Consider the following 13,209-nt stretch of genomic DNA (forward strand, 5'->3'; position numbering starts at 1 on the left):
TATTTTAGGTTGCAGGTGCATAATGGAGAGGGGGGGGGGGTGAGGAAACGGGGTAAGCACTTGTCCTTACGATGTATTTTTAGATTTCTGATTCGTGTTTTTCCTCAGGCTGTTTCGACATGGGCGGAAATTTGTCCCCCAAAGGTAGGGGGACCAAGGGCTGTAAAATTTTATAAGCAAGCAAGCAAAAAAAAGAAGAAAAGTTTTCACCCAAAATGTAAGGTCATTAGTCCAAAATACATGTATTATTTCGTTTGTGAATAGTAGGGGGACATTTGATATTTATGTCCCCCTACTATTTTTGGTAGGGGAGACGCGTTCCCCTGGGGTTTCCACCCATGTGTTTCGGATAGGGTCTAAATACTAGGATACGCGTGAGAGAACATATGAAATTTCATATTTGGATGTATTCTGCCCGGGGGGGGGGGCACTCGACCAAAAAAGTGGTGGGGTTGTGCCGCGGGCGAGACAAAAAACGGGGGCCTTGGAGCGGGCTAATTGTAAAAAGGAGAGTCCTCGGAACGGGCTTCGGAACTACAAATGTTTGTGAAAACGGGGGTCCTTGGAACGGATCGCCAGCATGTGAGTGCAAATGCATCCCTATGGAACGGGTATGCGTGTAATAATGCAGCTAGCCCTGCGGCACGGCCGCCGGGTGCGCTCGCGCTGTGGCAATGGTCGGACAGTGTTCTGCGGCCGCTTTTCACCAAAATTGCAGCTTATTGTAGCGGATCAATGCGACCGGAACGGCGTTACGAAAAATATGCGAAGCTTTGGAGCACTTTTTTCTCGATAAGAAGAAAATGCTATGCGTTGGAGCGGCTTTCTTTGTTCTTTTTCTCAATAAGACAAAAATGCTATGCCTTGGAACGGAAATTTTAGTGTAAAAATGGGGGTCCCCTCCGCGGCACATACCCATTATGCTTATATACTGAGCCCCCCCCCCCCCCCTACCTGGGGGTATTCTGATCCACGAAATCAAAATAAAGTACTGTACAAAGAAAATTTGGAGTAGGCCGTATGTGACATTATTTGCCCTCTCAATCGCATACCAGCCCCGATTTGCATCATGACAGATCCATGATTTCGTGAGATTTTTGGGTCCCCATGGGGGATGCGAGAAGACCCTTTACAAAATTTCAAAAGGACTTGATCAAATTGACCTGAACAACTTCTTTGAGATTGATGGTAGAACCAAAGGTCACAGCATGAAGTTAAGCTCCAGGACAGTGAGGTATGAAGTGCCCCAGGGTTCAGTCCTCGGCCCACTCCTTTTTCTGTTACTTATAAATGATTTACCCCAATGTTCAAATATGCTAAATTTTGTGCTATTTGCTGATGACACGTGTGTCTCTATATATGTCTGGTAATAATATTGATATTCTGTTCAGAGATATGAATTTACAGCGAAAAAATGAGATGCAAATCGCAAATAAGGCAAAATGCATTTTCAATTAGGAGTATAAATAACTGGAATGCTTTACCAGAGGAAGCAGTTTCTGCATCTCGTGTCAATATGTTCAAATCAGCTATAGAGAGGCACTGGAAAAACTATCCAACGTGACGATGGGGAAATAAGTAGTCTGCTGGGCAAACCCTTCACTCGAAATAAGGGTCTGAATGTGCAACCTACTCATGCCTTGTGTACTGAAGGCTCTCTCGCTCAGGCAGTTTTGTATGTGCTAGTCTTTGCGTGGAGGCACACTTGTTGATCAAAGTTCCAATCAGGGTCTGTGCCTGCAGACTAGCAAATAAGCTACAAGCTTTACTTCTCTATACATCCAAGTAAATCAAAGTAAGTAAAACTACGAAAATCAAGAGGAGGGGGGGGGGGCACCCCATCACCCGTCCCTAGGATCACTGCCCATGATGTGCATACATATATCGAGGGTGCAAACATTTCCTCCCTCTTTCTCGTGTTATTATCGTATCTTTTCCTAATTACTCTTAATTGAACACTTTTACATTATAAGTGAAATCGTTACACCTTAATGTACTCCGAGGTCGCAAAACAACCAGTTTCATCTCCGCTATTAACACTTATGATAGCAGTTCGTGTTACAAGCTCTCTTTTTATCTTCATGTATTGCGTTTCATGTGATAAACATGTTTTGTGACAGTTTTTCGGTTTTATTTTAAGTGTAATGACTTATGTATGTAATAATTATTGTGAACAGTCCAGAGAATCGATTTGAGTAGCATTAAAGCTGACAAGAGACAGATGAAATCTCTCCGGCAACATCCGTATTTCCGATGGCTCGTTATTCCGAAAAAAATCATTTTTTTTAGCATGGACCAAAAGACATGATAAAATTCAGAAGTAAGTCCATCGATACCAGGAGAATTATTTATGCTTAGCTACTTGAAAACATGAAGTTCTTCTACAGATATATGATACTCAAGGTCCTTTGATAAGGACGGATGAAGCGTCTTGATATTTACAAGAATACTATTGATGGCGCTCTCGTCAGTTGGCTTTCGAGTATAAGGTTACACGGGCCTAATTACAACTGGCAGGCAAGAAATATTCAATCGTCCAACCCTTTGAATTTGATATAGCTGACTGACAAAAATGAATGAATATGATTGACAATCTAACACTGATTCTAGGGAGGGTAACTACTGAACTTCCTTTTCCAAATTGAGAAGATATATCACCACTTTGGAACTATTTTTTTACTTGCGGAAGAATAAGGGCCATTTTGCTGTCTCAAGTGAGTAATTTGATCCTGTCATGAGTAGTTTCCATAAATGCCGATTTATTGTTAAAATGTGCCGGTCGAGGTACCCTTTTCTGGTAAGATATGGAATGTCAGACATTCTATCCACTGGTAATAAACTATACAGCTTCTTTGGATTTTAGAAACACAGCTATCATATGCGGCCGTATTGCGAGAGGCAGATCGGGTGTATGTGTGTGTGCGTGTGTGTGTATTTAAAATGTATAAACTGTATATTGGTATTTAAAATGTATAAGCTGTATATTGAGTATAGGATTATGAATGTGTGGACTTGGATACAGAGTATCTAAAAGAAGGTGATGCAAAATATAATAAGACATTTAAAAGCAAGTATTTAACAAGGAAGTAATAGAAAAGAAAAGATGAGCGTGTGATATGAAATGAAAACATAGGGGGGTATCTCATTGGGCTTGAAACTAGTTCGCGACTACAAATTTTGCTAGTTGCAGAGACGTCTCCGCGACATCTCTGAGACGTCTCATGAAAATTACAGAGTCTCCGAGGAGTCGCAAGAAGATTAAACATGTTTAATATTTTTGGAGACTGTTTCTAGTCTCCGCGACGTCTCCGAGAAATCTCCATCAGTTGCTGCGACGTCTCGGAGACTAATGATATCCGCGACTGCTGAGACGTCGCCGCGATGTCTCCGCGATTGTCTCAGAGACGTCTCAGAGACATCGCGAAGACCTGCTGGAGACCAAAAAAAATTATAATACATTGCGGAGACGTCTCCGCGACACTTCTTCACACTGTTTGACCCACTTCAGAAACCACGTGACTGAACGCGTGCTGATATCCCTCCTCCTGCTCCAAGTCAGGTGTATGATCTTTCAAACGTTCCATCGAGACGTCTCCTTGGTGAGAGCGCAAGCCATTTTTGTCTCCGAGACGTCTCCGCGACTGCAGCGACTGATAAGTTGGAGACTGTCGCGGCGACGTGGTGAGATAGGGCCTATAGGGGGAATCTGTCAAAGGTATACAAAATGGCTGATTTGGGGTTCTTTTAAAGCTGAAGCAAATAGGAAGGTACTAGAAAGAATTTGTGAAAAAATGTATAAAGAAATGAAACAATGAAAACTTTCAGATTGGACGTCCTTCTTCATGTTCTTTACTTTGAAAAGAAGGGTTAACGACATGAAGCAGAGTTAGAAGATTTTTTTTTTCCTGATTGGTTTTTGTTTTGTCATTGATGAACATTTGTATGTTAAATCATTTTGAGTACAATGCTGATTTTGGGACAAGTAATTTAAATGTGAACTCTGGTGTGTCTTTAAAATGTATGTTTGATGAGGATTGCTTGGTATCCCTCGTTTTGTTGATGTTTGTGTTGAGTTTTTTTCGAAGAAAAAAAGAATTCCCCCATATCAGCTATTGTTTCAGTTGGACGAAATGTCTTGCACATAACGTTATTACAGACAATGCTGTCGTATTTAATCAGATGTAACAGGTGCAAAGTCCGGGGAATTATTTTATTTGTAAGTTTTTCATGCATCTGATTAAGAATATCAAATGGGAAATTGGAATGTAGTTTCCCCGTTGGTGTCTCTTTTTTATATATTCATTTTCTATGCATTACTACAAGGTGCAATTACAATGTAGACAGAATGTTGGAAAAGCTTAGAGATGAGATATTTCATTATTCTCTCTTTTTTATTTGTTTTCCTTTATTTTCTTTTTATATTGGATCATCTTTGTTAGCGTTTGATGATATGCAGGCATTTTCTTTTCTTCTTAAAGGGTTATTATGTTTTATTTGAAAAATATTTCCTAACGAATTTCTTGAATGTGAATTGGAAGGGAGCTCTCTCTATGTTTAAGGCTATTTTTAAGTATGTGTGTTGTTTACATGGGTCTGTACTTTTGATGAGTAGTGTAATTGTGTTTCGATTGGCATGTACTTGGTGTCGGGTGTATGCGTGTGTCTGTAAATGGGAGTGTCTTTGGTGCAGTCCAGTGAATGTGAGTGATTGTTGTTTGAAGCGTGGTTATGCCTGTTCACATTTAAATCTGTTACTTGGTCAGTTTCATTTCCATATTTGTCGGGATAGGGTGTTTAGGCTTCAATAGTAGGTCGTATTTTACTTTATTAACTTTAAATGTGAGAGGGCTAAGAGATAGAATTAAAAGGAAGAACATTTTTGAATTTTGCAGAGATAAAGGCAGTAACATAGTATTTTTACAGGAAACATATAGTACAGTAGAGGTGGAAGAAACATGGAAATCAGAGTGGAATGGTCAATTATTGTTCAGTCACGGAACAAATCATAGTAAAGGTGTTTTAGTTTTGATTTCTCCAAATATAAATATGAAAATTAGAAATATGAGTATTGGCGAAAATGGAAGATATATTATAATGAAATTAGAATATCAGCAATCGACTTTTTTACTAGTGAATTGTTACTTCCGTTAACTGTTGTGATATTTTGACATCAATTACACCAGGTCACTCAGGTGTAATGCTTCAATTACGTAACTATGTAAATGCTCCAGACTTTGGAAATTCTTGTTGGAAATTCAATAACAGTTTGTGCGTAGATCAAGAATTTGTTAGGATGTTTAAAGATAAAGTAGTTGAATTAAAAGCTGAATGGATGCCAAAAATAAAGGACAAATTACTGTTATGGGATTTTTTGAAAATGAAAATGAGACAGTTTATTAATACTTATACAAAAGAAAAGGCAAAGGTCAGAAAAAATGAAATAAAAAAAAATAGAGAAAGAAATAGAAGAATTAGAAAATAAACTTTTGTCTCAGCCATTGAGAAATATAATTGATGACATTGATGAGAAAAAAATCTAATTTGAACAAGCTATATGATTATAGTCGACAAGGTTTAAAAATCCGTTCAAGGGCAGTCTGGTTTGAGGAAGAAGAACAAAAAACACAATATTTTGAACAGTTATTGAAGTCTAATGAACGGAAAAGTGTGATAAAAGAATTATATGATGACGGTGATCACATCATTAAGGATAGAAAGGAAATATTGAAGAAGATTGGAACGTATTATGAAAACTTATACTCACTGAGTGAAGCTATTGTTAATGAAAATTCTTTGTTCCTTAAGGATATTCCTCAATTAAGTAAAGAAAGTTGTAATATATGTGAAGGTAGAATAAGTATTCATGAATGTTTAAATGTTTTAAAAGAAATGAAATATAATAAGTCCCCTGGTAACGATGGCTTTACGGTAGAGTTTTATTTTACTTTTTGGAATTTATTAGGGGGACTTTTAGTAGATGTTTTAAATGAAACATATGAAAGGGGAAAACTGACAATCTCACAAAAGCAAGGTGTGATAACGTTATTGGAAAAAAAGGGTAAAGATCCATTATATGTCCAAAATTTTAGACCAATTACACTTTTAAATGTGGATTACAAAATATTGTCAAAGGTTTTAGCAAAAAGATTAAAAGGTATACTAAATAAGATAATTCACAATGATCAAGTTGGCTATGTAAAAGATAGGAATATTGGGGATGGTGTAAGATTAATAGATGATATGTTATATCAATCTAATTTTAAAAATATTGGGTATTTAATCACTGTTGATTTTGAAAAGGCCTTTGATTCTGTATCACACGATTTGGTTCTTTATGATCCTTAAACTATTTGGATTTGGGCACTCATTCTGTTCGTGGGTCCGTGTTTTATACTCGGATATTACTAGTAGTGTTATGAATGGGGGTTTTTCCTCCGTTATTTTAATATAAAGCGAGGGGTAAGACAGGGGGATCCCCTCTCCCCATATTTATTTCTGCTTTGTATTGAAATACTTGCTCTGGCAATAAGGAAAGACAGACAGGTTGAAGGAATTCAATTTCAGAACCATGAAATAAAGCAAATTTTGTATGCTGATGATATATCATTGTTTGTTAAAAATACACACTCTTTAGATCGTCTTCAATACCTTTTTGAAGAATTCGAGAAAATTAGTGGTCTAAAAATAAACAAAGGAAAAACTAATATTTTGTGGATGGGTCGGGATAATGACAGACCTCAGACACAGTTGTTTGGGAATTTTGTTCAGCATATTAAAATTAAAATTTTAGGTGTTTACTTTTCTCTTAATGTTATAATAAAAGAAGACATGAATTACAAAGAAATACTTAGTAAAATAAAAAGACTGTTGGGATGGTGGAAACAAAGGGATCTTACACTTATGGGGAAAATTCACTTGTTAAAGACATATGCATTGTCAAGGCTAAACTTTGTTTCGTCACTAATATTGGTTCCTCAGTGGTTGTATGCTGAGGTTGAAAAGATCACATTTGAATTTTTATGGTCGGGAAAAGATCGGATAAAGAGAATTATAATGTACCAGGATTACTCACAAGGGGGTTTAAAAATGATGAATTTTAAGTTGTTTGTAAAGTCTCAACGTTTAATGTGGCTTAAACGATTACTTTACGGAGAACGGGATGCAGGATGGAAGTTGTATTTTGATTTTTGTTTTCGATCAGTTGGGGGAGATTTCTGTTTCTATGTGACTTTGACACTTCAAAATTAAATATAAAAATGTCCCCATTTTATTCAGAAATGATGAAGGCTTGGCAAGACTTAAGGAAATTTCGTTATTCTGAAGAGGAGGTTAACCCTATTATATTCAATAATCAACATATTTGTATAAAAGGTAAAACAATTTTTGACAATGATCTTTTCAATAAAGGAATATTTAGTGTTGATCAAATCTTTGATAATGGCCACTTAAAGCCTGTGACTTTTTTTCAAAATCTCGGTATTACCGCAAATCAACTTCTCCAAATAATAGATATTGTGCACGTTATACCAGCAAGCTGGAAAATTTTTAATAGTTCAATAAAGTTTAAAAAATTGATTTCGTAGACTTTGGGATAAGTATGAATATAGGAAAACATGAAACAGCTTTTGAAGTAATTAAATCAAAAACAATTTATAACTTGTTTATTACTAAGCTACAAGAGCTATACAAATTAACACTCAAGGATGGTCACAGTGATTTTGATTTTACTGATATAGAAATTTGTAAATTATTTGAATATATCAGGAGTACAACTCTTATAAGAAAACAAAGGGAATTTCAATTTATGCTTCTACATGGAGCAATATATACAAAAGAACATTTGATGAGATTTGGTTTCGTGGGAGATAATTATTGTTCGTTTTGTTGTACAAAAACTGAATACATACTTTTTATATACATGGATTGCATAAAAGTTAAACCTCTGGCAATTTTGTATTGATCATTTTTGTTTAGCTGAATTAAGAACTTTAAATTGGAGGGAAATATTCTTAGGATTACTTGGAAATTCTAGTAGAATTAAATGTGTCAATTCTGTTATTCTTTTCATTAAATATGCAATTTTTAATTCCAGAGCTGAAGGCCGGGTACCGTCATTTATTAAAATACACAAATATATTACGGGTTGTATAGAAGAAGAAAGACGCCTGGCAACGAAGTCAGGCAAGTTAAGTTTACATTTACAGAAATGGGATGAACTGAAGGTGAAAAGGGATTTGAATGTGAACAGGTAGGATGTGTCTAGTGTGGTGCGAGTGTGAATCCTGGTGTGAATGTTGATGATTTTCTGTTTTTTTTTTCCTTTTTACTAGTTCTTTTCAATTTCCCCTTCTCTTGTATTAATATGATTTGCAGGTTTTCTTTCTTTCTGTATCCTATTGTGCCAAAATGATAAAGTTCATTATGCAGATTTGTATATATTATTTTGTTTACGTATGCATGGTATGCGCATGGTTGTATGGGTGTTAAGGTGGGTGTGTGTATGTGTGTATAATTATGTAAAGTTATGTTGAAGATTGATTTAAAATGGGATACAATAATAATATATTTAGGTTGATTTCTGTTTTCCTGCAAATCATTTATATAGCCATTTAATATTAATCATTATCAAAATACATAGAGGGTTGGGGACTTTTTTTCAGATATAAAAGTATAATTTTATGGAGTTTCATTCCGTCCTTATTTGCTTCAGTTCTTGGTAAATATATATGTACTTTTTTGCATATCCTTGTTGATATGAAATGAAGATTTGTACTTTGTATTTTTTTGTATTTACCTGTAATTTATGTACATGTTATTCATTTGAATGAAATCCTAATAAAAACATGTTGAAAAAAAGAGTGTGTGAGAGAGAGAGAGAGAGAGAAAAGAAAGTAAGAAGCATCAAGATAAGGGGAGATAGGCGAGGGAGAGAGAGAAAAAAAGAAGCGCGTATACGTGGGAGAGTATGTGTGAAGGATAGCGTGTGTGTGTGTGTTTGCGTGTGAGAGGGGCGCATGGAGTACTGAGATCAAGAGCTAAAATTTTGACTTGTCCATTTTACCGCCATTTCGTAGAATAATTTTGACTTCGAAGCCCGTTGAGATTGGGACTACTTTCTCTTCATTAATATGATACAGCCTTGTTCATTTATTCATTCATTCATTCATTTATTATTAAGCACTTAAAAATACAGTAACAACGTTATAAGATAAAATATCACATATACATATGCAATATTTGGTAGCAATCCTCACATTGAATCTTTTGGCACCCTGCAGGGTAAAGAATAGCAAATTAATAATGTGACCTGAAGGTCCCTCCGCACAACCAACCGATTCACTGGTGATTTTTATTGTGATATAATATACATAGTATGTAAAATATCATCAAAATCGGATGTGAAATAAGAAAGTTAAGATATATTGAACAATGCTAATTCTATATTGAGTGAGGGACATCACCGACTTTCTCATTTGCATGTCACTGAATTGTGCATATCACTGTTTTTTTTTAAATAAGCGATATTTTAAAATGTCATATTATTTTACATCCGATTTTGATGAAATTTTCAGCGTTATGCTAGTTTGATTTTTCTCTATTTATTCGAATCAACATTTTCCTGTGGTGGACTTGACCTTTAGATAGACAAAACTATATTCATGCTGAACCCGAACACTCGTCAGAAACGACGAGGAAAAAGCCCCGGGGGAAAAGCAATATCCATCATGATGATTGAAAATTAAAAATGCCATGAACGAGCAGTGTCGTATATAATGCCTCATTAATTATGTTCATGTAAATTATTGCTTTTAACGTACGACCTTTAGGTCAAAATGACGAAGCAGAATAATCATGATTAAAGATTAATCAATTAGTATATTCAGTCGCCTGTCTGCTTATTTCCCCCCAAACTATGGCAACGAGTTGTGTTGTGCTGAGAAAGAATAACCGTAAAACTCGTGAGCGGGAAATCCATTCGATGCAGCCTATCGCTTCCACCGGGTGATAATTATATAGGCACTTTATGCCGAAGAAGAATATGCTTTCAAGTCAGAAAGAGCTCCAATGTTTGAGTGACAATCATCATGCTTACCGTTATTAAAGCTGTTAAAACATTTTGTTCCATTGGCTGAGCAACTGGCATATATTGCGTTTTTATCGAAATCACATTTTCTCAGCTTTGTCAGTACTGTGAGCAAATTATTTATGGTAGTACCAGTCGCGGCCTTTTTAATTTGAATAAAATATTAATCGAATTATTGTCAAGCTATAGCCATGAATCGTCAACCGAGAACTCCGAGTAAATGAATCGATTCATTATAAGTGCAGAAGTGTTAAGCATGGTTAGTGAGAAAGTTTTTGTATCAGCTTCTTGTTCAAGCAAAGAATTCGTTGGAAGAAAAATTGTCAGTTTGTGTTTTGAATACACGATTGGAAGTAGTCGTAAAAAACGCTATATTAGAGAAATTCGGGTGATATATCGCATTTGATAGCTTCCTTCAGAATGACTGCACAATAATATTAATTTTAATAGACCACCTTAACAATGCTGTACGATCCCGGTGTGCGTTTCATCAGTACTGTTTTGTCGTCTGGCAAGGTGTAAGATCTGACAACTTTCCTCGAATTTGATTGGCTGAGAAGCACAGTTACTACGGTAACTATCGAATAAAACCATACAATACTTTCTCGGATAAACGCTCGTGCATGAAAGGCTCCCCTGGCGTTTGAGTGGAAGATTTTAAGATACATGAAATATGATCGAAGGTCTTAAATGTCAATGGATAAGTATTGACTTACGCGCATGGGCGGACACGCGAGACGAGTTGACTATATTGATACCATTCCCATTTTCCGTGATTGACATCAACACGATATGATGTTTGGTTAGAGGTGCTATGTTCTAAATGCTCGAACAATATCGACCATCACGTACAACTCCTTTATGGAAATACATACCACCTCATTTTGGTTCATGATTTGGATACTGTGATTTAGCGAGTCTCTGAAGAAAAGGGGAAAAAATATGGAGCGATCTTATGGAGCACACGCGAACCTGAATTACATGAAAACATTCGGTTTTATATGGATTTTAAAAGTTTGATTCTGTCTAGCTTCAGCTTCGAAATTACGCGTAGTCATTTCTTTAATCGGCATGCACATCATTTGGTAATCGTTTTGCCATTCTCAAGAGAGTGCAAAAAGCACTGTCAGAGACATCATTCTGATGAAGTTAATTTTTTGTGTGTGTGTCACTTTTTGTACTCGTATTTTGTACTGTATTCAGATAGAAATTCTGTCACTTCTCCAGGTTAACTGCATGGATCATATCTTGTTTTGTCATCGTCAGACTTGCATTTCCCTGGTTCACATCTCCAGTTGTAATCCAGGCAATCCTCGAAGCTGTAGACGCTGGTGTTTCGAATGTCGGCAGTAAACGATGGATATAAACGAAAATTCCACCTTACCGAATGATGACGGTTATCCTCACGATGGAAATTACGGACCACCGGCCCATCCAGCAGCATGGCTCGCGACTGTCCCACTGACAACTTCCGTAATAAGTGCTGTGACCACGATCGGCAACATCATGGTGATTGTGGCATACTGTCGAGACAACCGCATCCGGTCCAGTGCGGCCAACCTGCTCATCCTAAACCTTGCAATTACGGACTTGGCAGTGGGTGCCCTCTTGTGGCCCATCAACATAGCGTGGCTGATCAAGGATTTCTGGCCATTCGGTGAGACCCTCTGTAAGGTTTGGTTGGTCACGGACTACACTATGTCGTCGATGTCCGTTTTAACCCTGGTCCTGATTAGCTGGGACCGGTACTGTCTGCTGATGATGGGGGTGCGGTATCAGACAGTCCAGACCAAGAAACGTATTGGAGCAATCATCTGCATTTCGTGGATTGTTGAATCACTTTGGTACATTCTCATTGTGTTTGCGTCGAGTTCAATCACAGGACGTTATGACGTGGATTATGCAGTTGAGTGCCACTTGGAATCGAAGTCCAGTCTTGCCCTGACACTGATCCAAAGTTCCATTCAGGTCTACATTCCATTTGCAATCCTGATAATATTGAACCTTGCTGTTTATTACAATATCAAAAGGAGATCCAGAGGGATCGTTGGACAGAGTCCTGGGAACGAATTATCCACACGCCAGGCAACTATAGAAGGATCTCCATCGGTAGGAGCAGGTCCAGATGGACAAGATAGGCCTACTCTGTCCGATTCCCAACGCACTACTGCTAACGCTTCTGGAGCGTTTGCCATCAAGGAAAACTTAAAAAGAAGCACATCAATCCATCAACCATACCAACCCAAAGGAGAGGTGCTATCGAAGGAACAGACATTTGCCCGACATCGCAAAGCTGCTGTGGTTCTTGCCATCCTTGTAGGATGTTTCCTCATCTGTTGGTTGCCTGTTCAGGTGACCAGTATCATGTACGCCGTTTGTGGCAACAGCTGCGTTTCCTGGCTCGCCAAAGACATCACAGATACACTAGTGTGGGGAAACTCTATGATAAATCCATTCATTTACGCCGCCACCAACAAACATTTTCGTCGGAATTTTCGGAATTTTCTGCTCCTTGATCGCTGGCCCTGGCTATGGAAGCTACGTGGAGTTTAAACTTTGGCTATTTAAATAATTTTGATAGGGAAATAATGGGATTAGTCGAAAGTGTATATCGACTATCCAAGGGCGTAGGCTGGTGGGGTTCATGTGCACCCTCCCGCTGAGGAAGAGGAGTTCCGACACTGGCAAGCAAAACGAAATTTGACCCTTCTGCTTTCAACAGCTCATTTTCCACCTCCCAGGATGTGCACCTCCCCCATGCTCAAACCTGCCTATGTGCATATTGGAAGGGGGAGGATGGGTGAGGAAAGGGTTAGCACTTGGCCCTTTCAATGTATTTTTAGATTTCTGTTTCGTATTTTTTCCTGTTTCGGACAGAGGCGTAACAGGGGACGGTGGCCGGGGGGGGGGAGGCAATGGACGTACCACCCTTTTTTTTTGCTTGTCATTTTTTTTTCTGGTACGAAATCCCATATTTGGGGTTGAAGACCTCTTTTTTTTTTGCTTGTCAATTTTTTGAGCGGACGAAATTGCCCCCCCCCCCCTGTGAAAAATCCTAGGTGCGCTACTGGCTCAAGAGGGAGGGCGGGAGAGGGGGGCATCACCCGTCCCCAGGACCACTGCCT

The 13,209-nt window shown here is 37.8% G+C and overlaps 1 protein-coding gene across 1 annotated transcript; it reads left to right on the forward strand.

Moving 5' to 3' along the window:
• The first annotated feature begins 11,440 nt into the window (after window positions 1–11,440).
• On the forward strand, window positions 11,441–12,637 carry LOC121406225 (muscarinic acetylcholine receptor M5-like). Its single transcript, XM_041597248.1, has one exon. It carries the CDS (start codon window positions 11,441–11,443, stop codon window positions 12,635–12,637), a length of 1,197 nt encoding a protein of 398 aa, XP_041453182.1.
• Window positions 12,638–13,209: the final 572 nt, after the last annotated feature.

This window comes from Lytechinus variegatus, chromosome 19 (genome assembly GCF_018143015.1).
Source record: "Lytechinus variegatus isolate NC3 chromosome 19, Lvar_3.0, whole genome shotgun sequence".
Taxonomy (NCBI): domain Eukaryota; kingdom Metazoa; phylum Echinodermata; class Echinoidea; order Temnopleuroida; family Toxopneustidae; genus Lytechinus; species Lytechinus variegatus.